General features: G+C 40.5%; 1 protein-coding gene across 2 annotated transcripts in view; it reads right to left on the bottom strand.

The window, feature by feature from the left end:
* Positions 1-18,578, bottom strand: part of USP32 (ubiquitin specific peptidase 32) — a 210,367-nt gene extending 191,789 nt beyond the window's left edge. The window contains exon 1 of one of the 2 annotated variants that reach the window (XM_032615574.1): positions 18,341-18,578. In XM_032615574.1, coding sequence (XP_032471465.1) covers positions 18,341-18,398 — 58 coding nt within the window. In that variant the 5' untranslated portion in view covers positions 18,399-18,578. The remainder of the gene's footprint in view (positions 1-18,340) is intronic. The other variant, XM_032615573.1, reaches the window with a different exon arrangement.
* Between the last annotated feature and the right edge of the window lie 4,235 nt (positions 18,579-22,813).

Here is a 22,813-nt window from a genome sequence, read left to right as displayed (position 1 = left end):
GGCAGAGGAGTAAGACCTGGAGATCACCTTCCTCCCCACAAATACCTCAGAAATACATCTACATGTAGAACAACCCCTACAGAACACCTACTGAACGCTAGCAGAAGACCTCAGACTTCCCAAAAGGCAAGAAATTCCCCACGTACCTGGGTAGGGCAAAGGAAAAAAGAAAAACCAGAGACAAAAGAATAGGGACGGGACCTGCACCTCTGGGAGGTAGCTGTGAAGGAGGAAAAGTTTCCACACACTAGGAAGCCCCTTCACTGGCGGAGACGGTGGGTGGCGGGAGGGGAAGGGCAAGCTTCAGAGCCACGGAGGAGAGCTCAACAACAGAGGTTCAGAGGGCAAAGTGGAGAGATTCCCGCACAGAGGATCCGTGCCGACCAGGACCAGCACTCACCAGCCTGAGAGGCTTGTCTGCTTACGCTCCGGGGCGGGTGGGGGCTGGGAGCTGAGGCTCTGGCTTCGGAGGTCAGATCCCAGGGAGAGGACTGGAGTTGGCTGCGTGTACACAGCCTGAAGGGGGATAGTGCGCCACAGCTAGCCGGGAGGGAGTCCAGGAAAAAGTCTGGACCTGCCTAAGGGGCAAGAGATCATTGTTTTGGGGAGAGTGAAGAGAGGGGATTCAGAGTAATGCCTAAATGAGCTCCAGAGACGGGCACAAACCGCGGCTATCAGCGCAGACCCCAGAGACGGGCATGAAATGCTAAGGCTGCTCCTGCAACCACCAAGAAGCCAGTGTGCAAGCACAGGTCACTATCCACACCTCCCCTCCAGGAAGCCTGTGCAGTCCGCGCAGCCCGCCACTGCCAGGGTCCCGTGATCCACAGACAACCTCCCTGGGAGAACACACGGCACACCTCAGGCTGTTGCAATGTCATGTCTGCCTCTGCCGCTGCAGGCTCGCCCCGCAGTCCGTACCCCTCCCTCCCCCTGGCCTGAGTGAGCCAGAGCCCCCGAATCAGCTGCTCCTTTAACCCCATCCCGTCTCAGTGAAGAACAGTTGCCCTCAGGCAACCTACATGCAGAGGCAGGGCCAAATCCAAAGCTGAACCCCAGGAACTCCGGGAACAAAGAAGAGAAAGGGAAATCTCTCCCAGCAGCCTCGAGAGCAGTGGATTAAATCTCCACAATCAACTTGATGTACCCTGCATCTGTGGAATACCTGAATAGACAACGAATCATCCCAAAATTGAGGCAGTGGACCTTGCGAGCAACTGTAGACTTGGGGTCTGCTTTCTGCATCTAATTGTTCCTGGCTTAATGTTCATCTTAGTTTAGTATTTAGAGTTTATTATCATTGGTAGATTTATTGATTTGGTTCCTCTCTTCCTCCTTTTTTTTTATATATAGATATATATTTTTTTATTTTTCTCTTTTTGTGAGTGTGTATGTTTCTTTCTGTGATTCTGTCTGTATAGCTTTGCTTTTACCATTTGTCCTAGGGTTTTGTCTGTCCGTTTTTTTTGTTTTTGTTTTTGTTTTTTTTACTATAGTTTTAGCGCTTGTTACCACTGGTGGATTTGTTTTTTGGTTTGGTTGCTCTCTTCTTTCTTTTTTTTCTTACTTTTTAATTTTTTTATTTTTAATAATTATTTTTTATTTTAATAACTTTATTTTATTTTATTTTATTTCTTTCTTCCTTTTTTTCTCCCTTTTCTTCTGAGCCGTGTGGCTGACAGGGTCTTGTTGCTCTGGCCAGGTGTCAGGCCTGTGCCTCTGAGGTGGGAGAGCCGAGTTCAGGACATTGGTCCAGCAGAGAGCTCCTGGCTCCATGTAATATCAAATGGCGAAAGCTCTCCTAGAGATCTCCATTTCAATGCTAAGACCCAGCTCCACTCAACGACCAGTAAGCTACTGTGCTGGACACCCGATGCCAAACAACTAGCAAGACAGGAACACAACCCCACCTATTAGCAGAGAGGCTGCCTAAAATCATAATAAGTTCACAGACACCCCAAAACATACTACTTGACACAGTCCTGCCCACCAGAAGGACAAGATCCAGCCTCACCCACCAGAACACAGGCACTAGTCCTCTCCACCAGGAAGCCTACACAACCCCCTGAACCAACCTTAGCCACTGGGGTCAGATACCAAAAACAACAGGAACTATGAACCTGCAGCCTGTGAAAAGGAGACCCCAAACACAGTGAGTGAAGCAAAATGAGAAGACAGAGAAACACACAGCAGATGAAGGAGCAAGGTAAAAACCCACCAGACCAAACAAATGAAGAGGAAATAGGCAGTCTACCTGAAAAAGAATTCAGAATAATGATAGTAAAGATGATCCAAAATCTTGGAAATAGAAAGGAGAAAACACAAGAAATGTTTAACAAGGACCTAGAAGAACTAAAGAGAAAACAAACAATGATCAACAACACAATAAATGAAATTAAAATTCTCTAGAAGGAATCAATAGCAGAATAACTGAGGCAGAAGAACGGATAAGTGACCTGGAAGATAAAATACTGGATATAACTACAGCAGAACAGAATAAAGAAAAAAGAATGAAAAGAATTGAGCACAGTCTCAGAGACCTCTGGGACAACATTAAACGCACCAACATTCGAATTATATGGGTCCCAGAAGAAGAAGAGAAAAAGAAAGGGACTGAAAATATTTGAAGAGATTATAGTTGAAAACTTCCCTAATATGGGAAAGGAAATAGTTAATCAAGTCCAGGAAGCAAAGAGAGTCCCATACAGGATAAATCCAAGGAGAAATACGCCAAGACAAATATTAATCAAACTATCAAAAATTAAATACAAAGAAAAAATATTAAAAGCAGTAAGGGAAAAACAACAAATAACATAAACTCTGCAAGCCAGAAGGGAGTGGCAGGACATATTTAAAGTGATGAAAGGGAAAAACCTACAACCAAAATTACTCTACCCAGCAAGGATCTCATTCAAATTCACTGGAGAAATTAAAACCTTTACAGACAAGCAAAAGCTAAGAGAATTCAGCACCACCAAAGCAGCTTTACAACAAATGCTAAAGGAATTTCTCTAGGCAGGAAACACAAGAGAAGGAAAAGATCTGCAATAACAAACCCTAAACAATTAAGAAAATGGTAACAGGAACATACATGTCGACAATTACCTTAAATATAAATGGATTAAATGCTCCAACCAAAAGACACAGACTGGCTGAATGGATACAAAAACAAGACCCATATATATGCTGCCTACAAGAGACCCATTTCTACCTAGGGACACATACAGACTGAAAGTGAGAGGATGGAAAGAGATATTCCATGCAAATGGAAATCAAAAGAAAGCTGGAGCAGCACTTCTCATATCAGACAAAATAGACTTTAAAATAAAGACTGTTAAAAGAGACAAAGAAGGACCCTACATAATGATCAAGGGATCAATCCAAGAGGAAGATACAACAGTTGTAAATATTTACGCACCCAACATAGGAGCACCTCAATACATAAGGCAAGTGCTAATAACAGCCATAAAAGGGGAAATCGACAGTAACACAATCACAGTAGAGGACTTTAACACGTCACTTTCACCAATGGACAGATCATCCAAAATTAAAATAAATAAGGAAACACAAGCTTTAAATGATACATTAAACAAGATGGACTTAATTGATATTTATAGGACATTCCATCCAAAAAATCCCAGAACACACTTTCTTCTCAAGTGCTCATGGAACATTCTCCAGGACAGATCATATCTTGGGTCACAAAACAAGCCTTAGTAAATTTAAGAAAATTGAAATCGTATCAAGTATCTTTTGTGACCACAACGCTATGAGACTAGATATCAATTACAGGAAAAAAATCTGTAAAAAAAATACCAACACAGGGAGGCTAAACAATACACTACTAAATAACCAAAACACCACTGAAGAAATCAAACAGGAAATCAAAATACACCTAGAACCAAATGACAATGAAACACAACGACCCAAAACCTATGGGATGCAGCAAAAGCAGTTCTAAGAGAGAAGTTTATAGCAATACAATCCTACCTCAAGAAACAAGAAACAACTCAAATAAAAAACCTAACCTTACACCTAATGCAATTAGAGAAAGAAGAACAAAAATACCCCAAAGTTAGCAGAAGGAAAGAAATCATAAAGATCAGATCAGATATAAATGAAAAAGGAATGAGGAAACAATAGCAAAGATCAAAAAAACTAAAAGCTGAATCTTTGAGAAGATAAAAAAAAATTGATAAACCATTAGCCAGACACAACAAGAAAAAAAGGGGGAAGACTCAAATCAATAGAATTAGAAATGAAAAAGGAGAAGTAACAACTGACAATGCAGAAATACAAAGGATCATGAGAGATTACTACAAGCAACTCTATGCCAATAAAATGGACAACCTGGAAGAAATGGACAAATTCTTAGAAATGCACAACCTGCCAAGACTGAACCAGGAAGAAACAGAAAATATGAACAGACCAATCACAACTAATGAAATAGAAACTGTGATTTAAAATCTTTCAACAAACAGAAGTCCAGGACCAGATGGCTTCACAGGCGATTTCTATCAAATATGTAGAGAAGAGCTAACACCTATCCTTCTCAAACTCTTCCAAAATATAGCAGAGGGAGGAACACTCCCAAACTCATTCTATAAGGCCACCATCACCCTGATACCAAAACCAGACAAAGATGTCACAAAGAAAGAAAACTAAAGGCCAATATCACTGATGAACATAGATGCAAAAATCCTCAACAAAATACTAGCAAACAGAACCCAACAGCACATTAAAAGGATCATACACCATGATCAAGTGGGGTTTATCACAGGAATGCAAGGATTATTCAATATACGCAAATCAATCAATGTGGTAAACCATAGAAACAAACTGAAGGAGAAAAACCATATGATCATAACAATAGATGCAGAAAAAGCTTTCGACAAAATTCAACACCCATTTATGATAAAAACCCTCCAGAAAGTAGGCATAGAGGGAACTTACCTCAGCATAATAAAGGCCATATATGACAAACCCACAGCCAACATCATCCTCAATGGTGAAAAACTGAAACCATTTCCACTAAGATCAGGAACAAGACAAGGTTGTCCACTCTCACCACTATTATTCAACATAGTTGGAAGTTTTAGCCACAGCAATCAGAAAAGAAAAAGAAATAAAAGGAATCCACATTAGAAAAGAAGAAGTAAAGCTGTCACTGTTTGCAGATGACATGATAATATACACAGAGAATCCTAAAGATGCTACCAGAAAACTACTACAGCTAATCAACGAATTTGGTAAAGTAGCAGGATACAAAATTAATGCACAGAAATCTCTTGCATTGCTATAATGATGAAAAATCTGAGAGAAATTAAGAAAACACTCCCATTTACCATTGCAACAAAAAGAATAAAATACCTAGGAATAAACCTACCTAAGGAGACAAAAGACCTGTATGCAGAAAACTATAAGACACTAATGAAAGAAATTAAAGATAATACAAACAGATGGAGAGATATACCATGTTCTTGGATTGGAAGAATCAACACTGTGAAAATGACTATACCACCCAAAGCAAACTACAGATTCAATGCAATCCCTATCAAACTACCAATGGCATTTATTACAGAACTACAACAAAAAATTTCACAATTTGTATGGACACACAAAAGATTCCGAAGAGCCAAAGCAATCTTGAGAAAGAAAAACAGAGCTGGAGGAATCAGGCTCCCGGACTTCTGACTATACTACAAAGCTACAGTAATCAAGACAGTATGGTACTGCAACAAAATCAGAAATATAGATCAATGGAACAGGATAGAAAGCCCAGAGATAAACCCACACAAATATGGTCACCTTATTTTTGATAAAGGAGGCAAGAATATACAATGGAGCAAAGACAGCCTCTTCAATAAGTAGTGCTGGGAAAACTGAACAGCTACATGTAAAAGAATGAAATTAGAACACTCCCTAACACCATACACAAAAATAAACTCAAAATGGATTAAAGACCTAAATGTTAGGCCAGACACTATAAAGCTTTTAGAGGAAAACATAGGTAGAACACTCTATGACATAAATCACAGCAAGATCCTTTTTGACCCACCTCCTAGAGAAATGGAAATAAAAATAAACATGGAAACCATAAACAAGATGAAAGACAACCCTCAGAATGGGAAAAAATATTTGCAAATTAAGCAAGTGACAAAGTATTAATCTCCAAAACATACAAGCAATTCATGCAGCTCAATATCGAAAAAAGAAACAACCCAATCCAAAAATGGGCAGAAGACCTAAATAGACATTTCTCCAAAGAAGATATACAGATTGCCTACAAACACATGAAAGAATGCTCAACATCATTAATTATTAGAGAAATGCAAATCAAAACTACAATGAGATATCATCTCACACCGGTCAGAATGGCCATCATCAAAAAATCTACAAACAATAAATGCTGGAGAGGGTGTGGAGAAAAGGGAACCCTCTTGCACTGTTGGTGGGAATGTAAATTGATATAGCCACTATGGAGAACAGTATGGAGGTTCCTGAAAAAACTAAAAATAGAACTACCATACGACCCAGCAATCCCACTACTGGGCATATACCCTGAGAAAACCATAATTCTGAAAGAGACATGGACCACAATGTTCATTGCAGCTCTATTTACAACAGCCAGGACAGTGAAGCAACCTAAGTGTCCATCGACAGATGAATGGATAAAGAAGATGTGGCACATATATACAATGGAATATTACTCAACCATAAAGAAACGAAATTGAGTTATTTGTAGTGAGGTGGATGGACCTAGAGTCTGTCATACAGAGTGAAGTAAGTCAGAAAGAGAAAAACAAATACCATATGCCAACACATATATATGGAACCTAAAAAACAAACAAACAAAAAGGTTCTGATGAACCTAGGGTCGGGACAGGAATAAAGACACAGATGTAGAGAATGGACTTGAGGACACAGGGAGGGGCAAGGGTAAGCTGGGATGAAGTGAGAGAGTGGCATGGACGTATATACACTACCAAATGTAAAATAGATAGCTCTTGGGAACCAGCCGCACAGCACAGGGAGATCAGCTTGGTGTTTTGTGACCACCTAGAGGGGTGGGATAGGGAGGGTGGGAGGGAGATGCAAGAGGGAGGAGATATGGGGATATATGTATATATATATTTAGCTGATTCACTTTGTTATGAAGCAGAAACTAACACACCATTGTAAAGCAATTATACTCCAATAAAGATTTTTTAGAAAATTAAAAAAAAAAGAAGTTCACATGCCACAACTAAGGAGCTGGCAAGCCACAACTAAGGAGCCCACGAGCCCCCACTAAGGAACCAGCGAACCGCAACCAAGGAGCCCGTAAGCCGCAACGAATGAGCCACCTGCCACAACTAAGACCTGGCGCAACCGAATAAATTAAATAAATAAATAAATATTTTTAAAAGAAATCTACTAGTCCTTGCATATAAGGTCATGTTTCTATTTTCCTTCGTATCTTCTACGGAGTGCTTTGTGGATTCATGTAATGTTAGTTTAGGCCAGTTTTTAACCCAATTTTAAATGTTTATATTCCTGGAACATTTAAATAGTTGCATAAATGTCATGAAACAACCATAATTTATCCTGTAAAAATACAATTTACCAGATTATTGCTACTAGCTTTATTCTGTGAGCTTTCTCCTTTATTCAAAAGGCACTAAGTTGTCCCATTCATTCAGTCAACATTTTAATAAGCCCTACCAGGCACCTTCTAGACCCCAGAGTTCTCATTCTGAAGGATTTCAGAACTCAACATAAAGTAGAGGAGACAGCCAATTAAACCAGCAGCTATAATGCAGCAGGATAACTACTATAATAAAAGTATATTACAGCAGGAGAGAAAGTAGGAGCAATATCAGGGAAGGCTTCTAAAAGGACTTGATGCCTGCGTTTAGTTTTGATGGATGAGGATCTAGTAAGGCAGATAGTTCAGGGAAAAAGATGCATGTAAATTCATTGATGAGCATGTACTTCATGCCAGCCTCTATGTCAGCTTCTAGAAATGAAAATAATACATTGACGCTAATTCAAGATACTAGTAATCTTCTCAAGAATTTACTTCATAGAGAAAAGGCTTAAAATTTGGTCTTAAAAATGAGTTCACACTCAATTTTTTTTAATGAGTTCACTGTGCACAAAAAAGTAAATATTGCATGATTCTATTCATACGAGACTCAAAAATAAGCAAAACTAATCTACAGTGATAGAAGTCAAAACAATGGTTACCTCTGAAGGGCAGTATCAGCTGGGAGAGGTTAGGAGGGAACCTACTGGGGCGGTGGGAATGTTCTTTATCTTGGTTTTGCATGGTGGTTACTTGTGTACATACCTAAAATTTCATCAAGCTGTACAGTGAGATTTTGGTGTATGTAAGTAATGAAGGGAGGCATTCCCAGATCTAGGAAGCAGCATTTTCAAAGGCACAGAGTATTCAGACAAGGACCAAATCACAGAAACTACCAGGGCTTGCCATGCTAAAAAGACTGACTTCAAACCATGTGTACCTTCCACTGAAAGGCACTTGAGTAAAATGATCAGATGTACATTTCAGAAAGACTATTCCAGATGTATAATGGATTGAAGGGGTATGAGACTAATAGTCCAGGGAACAGATGAAGCCCTTTTCTAAAGCAATGACTTTAAAGGTGGAGAAGAAACAGAAGATAATAAGAAGGTAGCACCAAAAGGACACTGTGACTGATTAAATGTGAACAGAGGAAAGAAAGAGTCTCAACTGAAGACTAGGTTTCTGGCTTGGGCCCGAAGTTGCATTTAGTTTTGGACTCTACTGAAATAATGTAAGAAACATGCTCCACTCAAAATGGAACATTTTTCTATGAGATGTTATTCATTGCCAAGTGTTCATTCAGTTGATGTCCTATTTTCCTTTATTATTTAAATATATTTGCTTGGGACTTCCCTGGGTGGCGCAGTGGTTAGAAATCTGCCTGCCAATGCAGGGGACACGGGTTCGAGCACTGGTCCTGGAAGATCCCACATGCCGCGGAGCAACTAAGCCCGTGCACCACAACTACTGAGCCTGCACTCTGAAGCCTAAGAGCCACAACTACTGAGGTCCATGCACCTAGAGCCCGTGCTCCGCAACGGGAGAGGCCAGCGCAACGAGAAGCCCGCACACTAGCCCCCACTTGCCACAACTAGAGAGGACCCATGCGCAGCAACGAAGACCCAACACAGCTATAAATAAAAATTTTTTTAAATAAATATATTTGCTTGGCAATCATCTGTCAACTTCAGTTTGAATCTCCATGGTACCAGCGATGTGACAATATAAAATGTTTCCACCATTAGGTAATTGCTCCTTACTACACCTCTAAGCCTACAAAGAATAAGCAATTTGTCCCTCCATAATCAGCTGTAAAGAGGTATTCTCAAGTCAGCATCTCTGACAAAATGAATAACTTCTGATCTATAAAATTCTATACAGTGAAAGATTTCATTTATAGATGCTTACATAAACTAAAGAATCTCTAAACCAAATTTATTAATCAAACAACTGTTCCAAACCCACCACAGCTTCCTACCACAGCTATTCACCAACAGATTCCAAAACCAACTTTAAAGCAGAGCCAAAAATGACATAATAACATGCCTAATACAACTAACTTTTTAAAAGCAAAAGATGCATTTAAATACATATATACTACAGATAAGAAAACATGAGTTTTAAGCCTCTGGGCACACACACATGAGCACACACACATATCCGAACCAATTTTCCTCTAAAAATTCAATCTGGTTTTTAGAAAAGATTGCTTTGATATGTAATTCACTCATTCAACAAATATGTATTGATTAGCTAATGTGTGACAGGCACTGTGCAAGTGCTAGGAATACAGCAGTGAGTAAGACACGCCCCCACCCTCATGGAGTTTTATACCCTAGTGGTATATGATCATGAAAACTGTATTCTGGGGCAATGTCTTCCTCCTACCCCAGTCTCTAAGTGAACACTGCAGTGAATGTGCCCTGAGCCTTAAATTAAGTATAAGGATTAATAAAAAGGAACTTCAAAATAATTAGTTGGTAAAAACATAGAAGGCCTCTCGGAAATTAAAAAGTAGAGATATAAGAATTATTTTTTAAAAAGCACCAGACTGGGGACTTCCCTGGCGGTCCAGTGGTTAAGACTCTGTGCTTCCACTGCAGGGGGCACAGGTTCGATCCCTGTCCACTGCCCGGCAGGCGGGTTCGATCCCTGGTCAGGGAACCAAGATCCCGCAAGCTGCACTGTGGTGTCCCACCAAAATGGAAGAGTAAATCAAGAAAGAGGAAACAAAGAATACAGACAACAGGATCCAACACAGGACAGCGAAGGAAATCCCCAGAATAATGGTGAGGAAGATCCCAGGATGGCAGCCATGCTTTAAGCACAAAGGCAAAAGGTACAGATGGAGCAGGCCAGAAAGTTCCAGGAAAAGTTTTTTCTAATATGGTGAACTGAGTGAACACCTGATGTATATTAACATATGGAGTAGGGACTTTCCTGGTGGCGCAGTGGTTGAGAATCCACCTGCCAATGCAGGCGACACAGTTTCGATTCCTGGTCTGGGAAGATCCCACATGCCGCAGAGCAACTAAGCCCATGTGCCACAACTACTGAAGCCCATGCTCCTAGAGCCTGTGCTCCGCAACAAGAGAAGCCACTGCTGTGAGAAGGCTGTGCACGGCAACTAGAGAAAGCCCGCGTGCAGCAACAAAGACCCAACACAGCCAAAACTAAATAAATAAATAAATATTATTATTATTTTTTTTTTTGCGGTACGCGGGCCTCTCACTGTTGTGGCCTCTCCCGTTGCGGAGCACAGGCTCCGGACGCACAGGCTCAGCGGCCATGGCTCACGGGCCCAGCCGCCTGCGGCACGTGGGATCTTCCCGGACCGGGGCACGAACCCGCGTCCCCTGCATCGGCAGGCGGACTCTCAACCGCTGCGCCACCAGGAAAGCCCAGTAAATTATTTTTTAAAAAAACAAAACATATGGAGTAGATTTAACATTTGTTGGTAACTTTGGCGGTTGAATTATAGTAAATAGAAACCTAAGCAAATAATATAAAAAGCAATTATTAAAGGAAATATTTAAGAGGAAATCAAGTGTACAGGAAAGGAAAAGTAATCCTAGTATATTAAATTGCTTAGCTGTGAACAGCATTTACAAAGGCCTAATTATGTAAATAGCGAACAATGATCCGTAACGAAAATTAAAATATGCATATACTAAGATAAGGAAATGGGAGGATAGGAGCACGTGTGTCCTTTGAGGACTGGTAGCAGTATAGAAAAAGAGCCAAGTCCTCATCTTTAATAGTGGGAACACAATAAATACTTCCTTAAATGGAAAAAAAAGTAGCAATACAAGCATATAATTTCAAGACATAAAGACCAAATTAATAAAGTTAGGGACTTCCCTGGCGGTGCAGTGGCTAAGAATCCACCTGCCAATGCAGGAGACATGGGTTCGAGCCCTGGGCCAGGAAGATCCCACATGCCGCGGAGCAACTAAGCCCCTGAGCAACTAAGCCCCTGCACCACAACTGCTGAGCCCTCAACCTAGAGCCCGCGAGACACAACTACTGAGCCTGCGTGCCATAACCACTGAAGCCCACGTGTCTAGAGCCCGTGCTCCTCAACAAGAGAAGCCACGACAATGAGAAGCCCACGCACAGCAACGAAGAATAGCCCCCGCTCGTCGCAACTAGAGAAAGCCCACGTGCAGCAACGAAGACCCAATGCAGCCCAAAATAAATAAATTTTTTAATTTTTAAAAAAATAAATTGCTTCAAAAAAATCACTTCATGAGCAAAATTATTAAATATTATATATTACTAAAAGACATTCTTAAGAGTTCATAAGCATAATACTTACCTCCATACTAGTCTCTCAATGACTACTCAGGACTTTACATTATTAGGTATAAACTTAAATATCTGAACTAAACAGACAAAATTACCTATTACTTTTAAGGCTCCCAGGTTCTTAACTATGATTCAAAACCTTTAGCAATTTTTTTCAAAGATTTTCAAAGCTGATGAAAGGAAAAGAAATTCTGAGATGGACTGCTCAGTATACTCAATCCCTGTCAATACTCCACTCTTTACCCCCCAACCTCACAAACATTATGCAGTTCTCCAAATCTTCTCTCCATCATTTGTATATTCACCCAGTCATGCAATATTTGCTGAGCACAAAATACACCAGGCACTGAACCTATCTTGGCACTGGGGATTCAGCATCATGACTGACGAAAAACATAATAATCACAAATTATGAACTATACAGAATAGTGCAATACTGACAGAAGACCACTTCATATAAGATGATAAGAAAAGGCCAAGCTGAGGCAACCAGACTTAGGACTTCAGGTATGAAGAATGAGCCAGACATGTGAAAATTTGTAAACAGCCTTTCCCGACTGAGAGGAAAACAGCCTGAGAAGAAAGGAATGACAGGATCTGATTTGAATTCTAAGATAACACTGGCCGCTGTGTGAAACTGGGAAACCACTGCATGGTATCCTAGCAAGAGATGATGGCAGTTGGGACTAGAGTAGTAGCAGTGAAGATGAGAAGTCAACAGACTGGACTGGATACCAAACTACATGACTAGGCAACAGAGTCAAACTGGGGATAAGAGGTTAGGTCAGATTGTGAAAGAGAGGAACTAAGGATGTCTATAGATTTTTGGCTTTATCCACTGTGTTGGAATAGTGGTGCCATTTACTGTCACGGGAAAGACTAGGAGAGGCCTACCTTGATAGAAGGGCCTTTTCACGATGCAATCTCTATAAACTCTTTTACAAGTCATTAGGAAAAGGCAAGACACCACAGCAAACCTTGAAAGTTTTTTCTGCAAGGGGTAAGATACTAAGACATTCTAACTTTACAGTAATGAAAGAGGAGAACTTCATTTTAGCAAAGATAGTATAGTAAAACCTCATTTTAGCATAGATTTGCTCTTAATGCAGTCCAGTATCAAGGACTCCAACAACCATCAATTTTCCTGAACCTTGTTCACAAGATAGCGATGAACTTGGGATTCCTCTAAAGTAAAAAGAACCTTATGTTAATATTAAATCCCTAACGAAAAGGGGTGACAAGGGAAAGCCTTTATCTTTGAATAGATGGGTCTTCTAACAGACAGGTCTCTGACTATAACAGTAAATACCATAAAGCTAGTTTTATCAGGCTTTTGGGTCAGTAATTAACTATCCACCTCTGACCTCCAAGAGCTCTTTATTATTAGAAGAAAGGAAAGAGGCTGAGTGGGTGGCTCAATTTAAACATAAATATCATGAAGCCCAAAAGGTAAAAGCATAAACAAGCCCTGAAGAGAAGCAATGCTTTCTGGAAACAGTATGGAAAGAACTGTCATCAACAAGGACCTACTGTATAGCACAGGGAACTCTACTCAATATTCTGTAATAACCTTAATGGGAAAAGAATCTGAAAAAGAACAGATATCTGTATATGTATAACTGAATCACTTTGCTGTACACCTGAAACTAACACATTGTAAATCAACTATACTCCAATAGAAAATAAAAATTTTTTAATAATTTTTTTAAAGTTTAAAGATATTAAAAAAAAAAACAACTGTCAGTCCCATCTTAGCCTTCTCAGTACTACTATCAAAGCACCAACTTTTAATTTATAAATAAAAACCTCTTCACCTCTGCAGCTGTTTAACATTGGAGCTTCTAAACTCTCAGCATTAATCTCTAGTGCTCCAAAAACAGATTTTCTATAGCCACAGCAACAATAATAATCACTTCCCTAACTTTTCCTGGGACCTATCATAAAATCAAGTGCCAAAATTCTTCCCTGTCTCCTGAGAAAACACCTGGCTGTTGGTTGGTCACCACATTCCCAAGTCTAAGTGACTTACACATCTTTCTGGAAGGCAACCCTGAATGCTGTCACTGTGAAGTCTCACTAACCAAGCACAAAGACAAACAATGAACAACAAACAACAGCTGTCCAGTTTGGTAAATGGGGAGGCCATTAACCATCAAGTGATGTCACCTCATTCTGCTCATTCCCCCCCATATCCAGGGTTCATTGGTGTATTTATCTCCTCTTTGTCACTGACACTTCATATGGAGTGTCAAACTGGAGATTATGAAGAACAGAACCTTTGTAACTACTTAGGTGACTACATATAAGCAGACTAATTTAAAATTGCCCTGTTTTCCTCCTTTACATATAATAACAGCTGGTGAGGCATACTTGCAAAAGGCTTGACCCAAACCTACCATTCCACACTAATGCTAGAGCGTTCACTGGTAAATTTAGCAAATTTAGATGAAGGCAAATTAGTGCTTTAATAAAAGAGAATAGTGCATCCCAGAAGGTACCAATTGTGAAATTCAATTTCCATTTATACAATGATATTTTATACTAAACCAGCTAACATCACATCATAGGTAGTATAATACTAATGAAATTTTAATATTAATACTACAAAACATGGAGAATAAAATCTTGGTTGGGGAGTCAATGTTTTAGAGCATGTTAGGGTTGGTGGATAAGCAAAATGAAAAGTTCTGAAATCCTCAACTATTACATGCCTAATTATTCCACTAGCAAACACAACAACCTTTAAGCGACTAGGAAATTAAATTCTTTAATAAACAATTAATTGAGCACATACTATGAAATAAGTATGGTGATAGGGCACTTCCAGATCACCAAATATTCCCACACACACTCCGCATTCCTACAGCACTCCCTTCTATAGCACTGGAGCACTTAATATACTGCATGTTAATCATTTATAAATTAAATACATATATACTACATTTTGAAAATATTATGCCCATTAATCAAAAAAACACAAAAAAAGAATCTTAACATAGAAGTTCTAATATTTTATTCCCACTTGCCATGGACAGTCCTACACACACCTTACAATATATACTGTACACTTTGGTGGAGATCATTGACCCAGGCTATAGGAGAGGGGTCTTAGTCATCTCTGTTTCTTCAGTGTCTAAGTCATAGACAGCTCAGTAAAAATTTGCTGAATGTATGAGCAAACAGACACTTGAAAAAGTGAATCCACAACATAACTTTTTGACATCAGCCAGCTGCTTAGTCTAATACAAGTGCCAAATTCTACTTAAAGAAAGGGATTAAAAGAAATTTACCTACTGTATTTTATTACTACAATTTAAAAGCTAAGGACAATTTTAATTCAGCCAATTCTTAATTTAAAAAAAAAAGCCTTATAATTCTCTTTCCAGAATGATGCAAGGAAGGAAGAGAGGCACAGGAAGAAAGAATTAAAGAACTGGAGAAGATTTTCTAAGGTTTCTTGAGAGTTCTGAAATGCTCTAAACTGCAATTTCTTTCATTCAATGTTTTTTTATTGCTATGTTCCAAGCACTTAGAATACATTTTTAGAAATACACAGCCACAAACTTAAGATGCAATAAGGAAATGAAGTAAAGAGATGAAGAACTTAGATGCTAAAATTCTCACTATCCATAAAGTACAGTAATACTGTACTTTAGAAAATACATGCAATTGAACCAGAGTCAAGCCTTCAAAGGAAAGCTTGTGTCCTATTTAAGAAAGATAGATACAAGCCAAAAGTAAAAGCTACCACTAATACATCTCCCTTAAAGAAAAAAAAAAAAAGTTAAGGTATATTTTAAGGAAATTATTTTTATTAAACTGATATACAGTGTAGCTAAAATAGTATGCAAAACCAATCTTTCTAATTTCTAGAGCTTCTGAAATGTAAATGAGAAGTCACTAGCCTGCCCTTTCAGTAGGAGTTATCTGTCACATAACACTCCATTTCCAAGGCCCCATTTTGCAAGATAAACTGCTTGTAACTCCATATTTGTAGGTGGCAATATGTACTTGATATTTTTTTAATACTGTCTAATTGCGGTTAGGCATTATTTAGTGCTCAGTACTTTTAAGTAGGTATTTCAGTATTTTTAAGTACTTTTAAGTAGGTATTTCTTAAGCAGGTATTTAAGTAGGTATACTTCAGTACTTTTAAGTAGGTATTTCAAGCAAGTAGGTATGTCAGTAGTTTATCAAGCTTGCGTTTTACTTGTACAATGATTCATATAACACACAATGTGTATTTGTCCAATCCTTTGCTCCTTCCCATTCACCTTATACAATATAAGCAAGCAGCTAAGACTAAGGATCGAAGTTTCAGTACCTATTTACATTATTCACATGCCCCAAAAAAGTTCTCAAACTATTTTCTAGCTCTATCAAAAGCTTTATAAATTCCTTCTATAACCTTACTAAAAAAAATTCTATATCAAAATCTGACATTTACTAGCGTAAACAGTATCATATTCAAAAGAACTACCCACTTTATAAAAGAAAAAGCTGCTGGTTTACATTTAGAAATGCTATGTTATCAACTTGCTTCTCTTTCTTGCGTTAGTTTTCCTCTGCAGCAAAAATGATAAAACAAATTCATTCAAACAACAGTTAAATAAGGTTTTAACAAATATTTTGCTACCTCTTCAAATATATGCTTTAAAATTCAACAAGCAGACACTTCCTAACAAATTGAACAAATACCTTCGGTCAAATCACTTTAAAATACACCAACTATTAATTTCGTTTATATTTACAAAGGTAGAATATTAGTTTTACATGAAAGTAGGCAGGCTAGAGTTGGATAAAAGTTTAATTTCAGAATTCCTTAATGTCAGCTAAAACACTCTCAAACTTAAGAAACTAAACACTTCTAAACCTTGAAGCTGAAATCAGTTTGACTGATGTCCTCTTTCACGCCATGTAAGCCATTGTCTAATTGAGGCCAGACCTGTCAGGTTCAACAGCATCCCAGAAATGACTAGCCTTCTAGAGCTGGAAACACATCAAGAATTTGGAATATTTCTCATATTGAAGAAAGGAAAAAAGTTCAAGTGAGATTGTCCCTAAGAACAATCAGCATACTGTTCCACATGGAAAAAAAAAAAAAAAGACCTAAAAAGCATATTTTTGTTATCCTGGTCAGTCCACAAGAATATATCAAAATTCTGTATCTATTTTCAGGTGATGGCCCACTGAACTTACCCCTTTCCTTCCTACACATGAACAAGAGTTCACTATTAAATTCTCATTTTGAATGCCTGTCTTGTAATCTAGATTTTTTATTTTATATCTTTAGCTACTAAAACCATCACCTGGAGCACGGCTGGTTTCCTGACTTAGAAACCTGTTACCAATAATGCCTAGCACCTAAGCTGCTTAATGTTTTTCACTTCTTACCAAGAAAATCCATTAAATGTCGAAAAGACATAAATACAAGCGCGCGCGCACGCGCGCGCACACACACACACACACAGAAATCCCAGTCATGAAAAATTAAGTCACATTCTGGCCATAAACCGTGCAATAGACACTTCGAGTTAGCGTGTGCCTTAGTGATCACGGACAGCGGTATCAGAGTAAGTGATAGGGGGTTGGAGGTGGTTGACAACATACAGTGCATCAGAGCCAATAAGCAGCAGGCTAGGACTGACAGCAAGGCCGGTCTCTAAAGGGAGCTATAACACAATATCAGAATGCTGGATTTCCGAATGCCATTTTATGGGGAAGGAGGGGATGAGAACTGGGGATTAAGTGCAATGAAAGGCTCTGACCAATGTTTGAGGCGATGAAACCGAAGACTGGGTCTTCTGGCAACACCAGCTGTCCAGTCTCATCTCACCTCAAACACAACTCAATTTCAGGTCGTTCTTATCAAAGTCAGCTGCTCAAAGGGTGAGGGGGTGGCAGGCAGGGGATGGTGACAGCCCCCAAGAGACTGCCAAAAGCCCTTGGAAAAGGCAGAGACACTACAATTGTAAGGGGCTTGAAGGGGCTTCTACTTCGCAAAAGGAGGGCTTTGCAGCCGCCTCCCCTCTCCCTTTCTAGCCGGGGTTGTTAGGTAAGAGGTTAGGATGTTGCTGGAGGGTTTATGAAGGAGTGATAGGAGAAAATGGCAGTAAAGGATGAGGGGGGCTGGAAGGGCTGGTGCCACCCAAGAAAAGGTGGGAGGAGGGACTTCCCTGGACACATCCAGGATAACAACGCCACCATAGAGCAAGGGCAGTGCCCTGCTAGCGCCTGACACCCCTCTCTCCGGGAAAGCTTCGCCCCCGTCCACACGATCCCAATCCCCAAACACTGCTCCCACCCGACCCTTCTCCCCCACGGTATCCCCATCGTGGCCTCCTTTCCCTTCCGCCTCAGGCCCCACGCCCTCAAGCTCCCCTCCCCTTCCCCGGTCACCCACCCTCAGGGCAGCCCGTCGCCGGCCTCCCCGGCAGCTCGCCCAGACCCCTCCCCCCTCACCTCTCCTCAGCGCCTCCTCGTAGCTGAGGAATCCGATCCGTGACTCCTTGGCGCCCATGCTCCCCTCATCCCCTCGGCTGGGGGTCGGAGCCCGATCTCGCCCCCACCCCCCTCCCGCCTTCTCCTCGGCGTCCCGGGCAGACGGTGTTGGCGTCCCCCGGCCTCCTCCTCCCCCCACACTAACAAGTGCGGCTTCTGCCCCGGCGGCTCCTCCCTGCCGCCGCCACCGCCTCCATGCCGGATCACGTGACCCGCTCCCACCCCGCCCCCTTCCCCTCCCTCTCACTCCGCCCTTCTCCTCTCTCCTCCCCTCCCTTCCCTTCCCTCCTCACGCCCTCTTCCCTCCCCCGCCTCCCGCCTGCCCCGCCGAGGGTCACCTGACCCAATGGCCGGGGATTGTTCCGGGTAATGGCCGCCAGGGACCACCCACCCCGCCCCGCCGCGCGCAGGGGCGTAGGGGCGGAGCCAGACCTCGCGCGTAACGCATCATCGCCACCTTCCGGCCAATCCGAAGCCGCGAGGCCCAGGAGCCTCCGCCCGCCTGGGGGGCAGTGACTTCCGGGGCGCTCGAGGCAGTCCTCCCGCCCACACGTTCTGGCGCTCGCTGGGCGGGGTCGGAGCCCTTGCCTGGGCCCAGATGCATCTTAAAAGAGAAATGGAATCTTAGGGTGCCGAGGTCCTAGCGGTGCGGTTCGTGAGAGAAAGGAGCGGGCAGACGGTGCATTCCTAACGTTAAGGACATTTTTGATTGGGAGGGAGCTGTGAAAGGAAAGGAGACTCTCAAGGATTTCATGTCACCAGAGAATTCTTTATCCTAGTGGGGCGATCCTTAAGGAAAGTGAATGTTGTGACAAAGTTGAGATCTTCCTTTTCGCGTTACCCCATCCCCCATCCCAGTTGACGCTAGATTTCCTTTCACATACGCCCAGCCAGCCTGTCCTGGGCGCACCTCCTGCTCTGAGCCTGCTTCGTGTACACAGGCTTTGGAAGCTGTTAATGAAAAGGCTTAGCTTGCTAATCTGCAAGAGTTGCTCCCTGCCAGAAATGTGGGAGTTACAAGACTGATAACAGCGTTTCTTACGCTTTTTTAAATTATTATTTTTTTAATTGTGGTAAGGTACAAGAGAATTGGCCATGCCAACCATTTTTAAATATCTCAAGAGCAGAATTACACAGTACTTCCCTTTTTGTGAATGGCTTATTTCACTTAGCATAATGTCCTCAAGTTTTGTCCGTGTTGCAGCACAGTATCAGAATTTCCCAGGTTTACCATATGACCCAGCAATTCCACTTGTGAAATTATACCCAAAAGAATTGAAAACAGGGACAGGAACAGATATTTATACATCTGTGTTGATAGAATATGATTCACAGTAACCAAAAGGTAGAAGCAGTTCATCCATCGACAGATGAATAAATAAATACAGTATATGCGTACAATGGAATACATTCAGTTCCTTGCTTTTTTTAATTCAGTTTGCTTTCATTAGTCTTCACCCTGAAAGCCACAGCATCAAACTTCTGGATAAGGAAACACAACCATTTATTTGAAAAATAAGCATTTGGATTAGATTAGACTCAGGGTGCTACTTAGGTGATTGAGGGGCAGCAAAAGGATTTTTAGTTCCTAAAGCCAACTATATGTCCTGCTAGAGAGAGAAGGTAATAACTCTTTTCTCTACTCATCTTTCCTGGCAGACTAGATCAGCAGCGTGGCATTAGTCACAGTGCTGCCCTTTCCAGTTCACAGTGAGGTAGTTAATTTTAAGGCCTCAGATTAGTTTCACTACTAAAAGGCCATGAATAAGGGGGTTGGGAATGTACTTCAAAGCCTTTAATTTCCAGGTGATTAATTTGGCATAGACATAAGTCTCCAGACAAAACAACTCAGTCATCTTCAGCCTGCAGTTAGAGTATAGTAATTAATGGGAAGTGAATCTTACGAAAGGGCCCAGCTGTGGAGAAAGGACCCTCAAGAGTTTAATTGCAAAATGCCTTGGCATTATTACTGTCCTAAATAATCAGTACCTAAAGGCGACCTTGCTGTACGAAGGACAGACCTGGGTGATGATCTACCCTCTTGATTTACAGTAGAATTGGAAGCAAATTGTTTTATCTCTTTGTAGTACTTGCCCCGCTTGAAAGGTGGGATTGGGTTGGAATTAATCTATCTCATGAAATAGTAAATCATTACAAAATACTCAGGAAAGAATAGAAGATAAACTATATAATGAAAGATTTAAGAGCAGTACTAATACACAGGAACTTTTAAGATTTCCTCCTTGGTTTTAGGCCCAGCTTCCCCTAGAGCCATAAAAAAATTCACCCCGTCACAGAGTTTACCATGGATTAATTAAGTACAACTCAAAATTATGGGTTGAGGTAGAAAACTAGGAAATACTCTTTCTCCCTTGTCTAAGTTAAATTAAGCATATCTTTGAAGGCAGTGAAGCAGATAGTTATGTCTGATGAGAATTTTAAATGTTAAGCTGGGATTAAAACCTGCCTTTCGGTTTGTATTACACAGTATCAGGCAGTCAAATGTTAAACATCCCTCTATAACTTAAAATTGGTATAGCACTTAAGTTTGATGATGTAGAAAATCTAAAGCCTACCTGTCATGCTGAAAGGAATTCTATTAATCATTTCATTTGTTCAGTTTCATCATCTTTCACTTCATCCATTGAAGAGTTGACCAGCCCCCTGACTTTAAGCTTTAGGTCGCACTTGGGCAACCATTGCTTTAACTATGATTACATGTCTGTGAAAGAGCTATCCATACGAAGATGTAAAGCATGGGAGATTGGTATGTAATTTCTACTTCCAGTTGGGCAATCCAAATGACAGTGTTCCTCAGTTTATATTCCCAGAGAATTGACATAGGAATAGGATAGAGTCATTTTAGTACTTACCAAAGAAACTTAAGTCACAGACAGGGAGGTCACTACAACAAAGAAGGGGCAGAGCAGCACCTGACTTTTGTATAATTGGATTGCCACAAAGTGAGGCCAACACTGTAGGAAGTATGACTCTACAATAAGAGAACTGATTTTCCAGAGTTAGGGACTTGTTACCTTATGGTGACACAATGTGAAGTTGTGGTCACCATATATACATTTTTTGGGGGGCCGTGTTTCATGGCTTGCAGGATCTTAGTTCCCCAGGGCCACGTCAGTGAAAGCACCAAATCCTAACCACTGGACTGCCAGGGAATTCCCTACTTGTATTATATTTTTATTTAAAGCATTTTAAGTTTTTTGGTTTTTTTTAAAATAAATTTATTAATTTATTTTTGGCTGTGTTGGGTCTTCGTTTCTGTGCGCGGGCTTCCTCTAGTTGCAGCGAGCGGGGGCCACTCTTCGTTGTGGTGTGTGGGCTTCTCATTGCCGTGGCTTCTCTTGTTACGGAGCATGGACTCTAGGCACGCAGGCCTCAACAATTGTGGCACACGCACTCAGTAGTTGTGGCTCACGAGCTCTAGAGCACAGGCTCAGCAGTTGTGGCACATGGGCTTAGTCGCTCCGCGGCATATGGGATCTTCCCTGACCAGGGATCGAACCTGTGTCTCCTGCATTGGCAGGGAGATTCCTAACCACTGTGCCACCAGGGAAGTCCCATAAGCTATTTTTTAATGAAAATAATACCACTCATTGTAAAAAAATTTTTCCATCAGTACAAAACTGTATCTAAAACAAAAGATCACACTCCCTGCTTCACCCAGTCTCATTCCTTAGGAGTGTGTATCTTTCCTCTTTTCTGTGACTATACCCACCATATTTTTCATGAATATAAGATATGCATCTATACTCCCTTTATTTTTAGACATATTTTTCAGTCTACCCACTGATCTGCAGTTTCTTTCTTCACTTAATAGAATATCCCAGACTGCTTTTCATCTCAGCATACAGATCTATCTTATTCTTTTTAACAGAAGCATAGTATACTGTATTTAATGTGTAATTGACCAATTACCTATTGATGAACACTAGATTGTTTCAAGTGTTTCAGTATTACAAATACTGTTGCAATAAACATCCTAGTATATATATCCTTCTTTACATATGTGAGTGTATCTGTAGATGGAATTTCCAGAAGTGGAATAGCAGAGTCTGGGAATATGCACCTTTTAAGTTTTAATAGATGTTGCCAAATTGCCTGCCTAAAAAGTTGGATCAATTTACATTCTAATCTAAAAAACTAAAATAAAAATAAAATTTACATTCTAATCAAGAGTATCTGAGAAAGCAGTTTCCCCTCACCCTTGCTAACATTAATATCAAGTTAAGCTGATTTTTGTTATTATCGTTTACCTATTACAAATCCTATGAACAAAGAATTGAACCCCCGCTTTTCTAGACATGAAATTCATTTTCATTTTAAACCTGGACAAAGTATTTGAAGAATGACTAAAGAGATGTCATTCTCTAATCAGCAATTAGAGATGTTTCTCTTTCCTATTTATCATTCTTAAAA

Source organism: Phocoena sinus, chromosome 20, assembly GCF_008692025.1.
Source record: "Phocoena sinus isolate mPhoSin1 chromosome 20, mPhoSin1.pri, whole genome shotgun sequence".
In the NCBI taxonomy this organism is placed as follows: domain Eukaryota; kingdom Metazoa; phylum Chordata; class Mammalia; order Artiodactyla; family Phocoenidae; genus Phocoena; species Phocoena sinus.
This window is presented reverse-complemented; position numbering and strand designations above follow the sequence as displayed.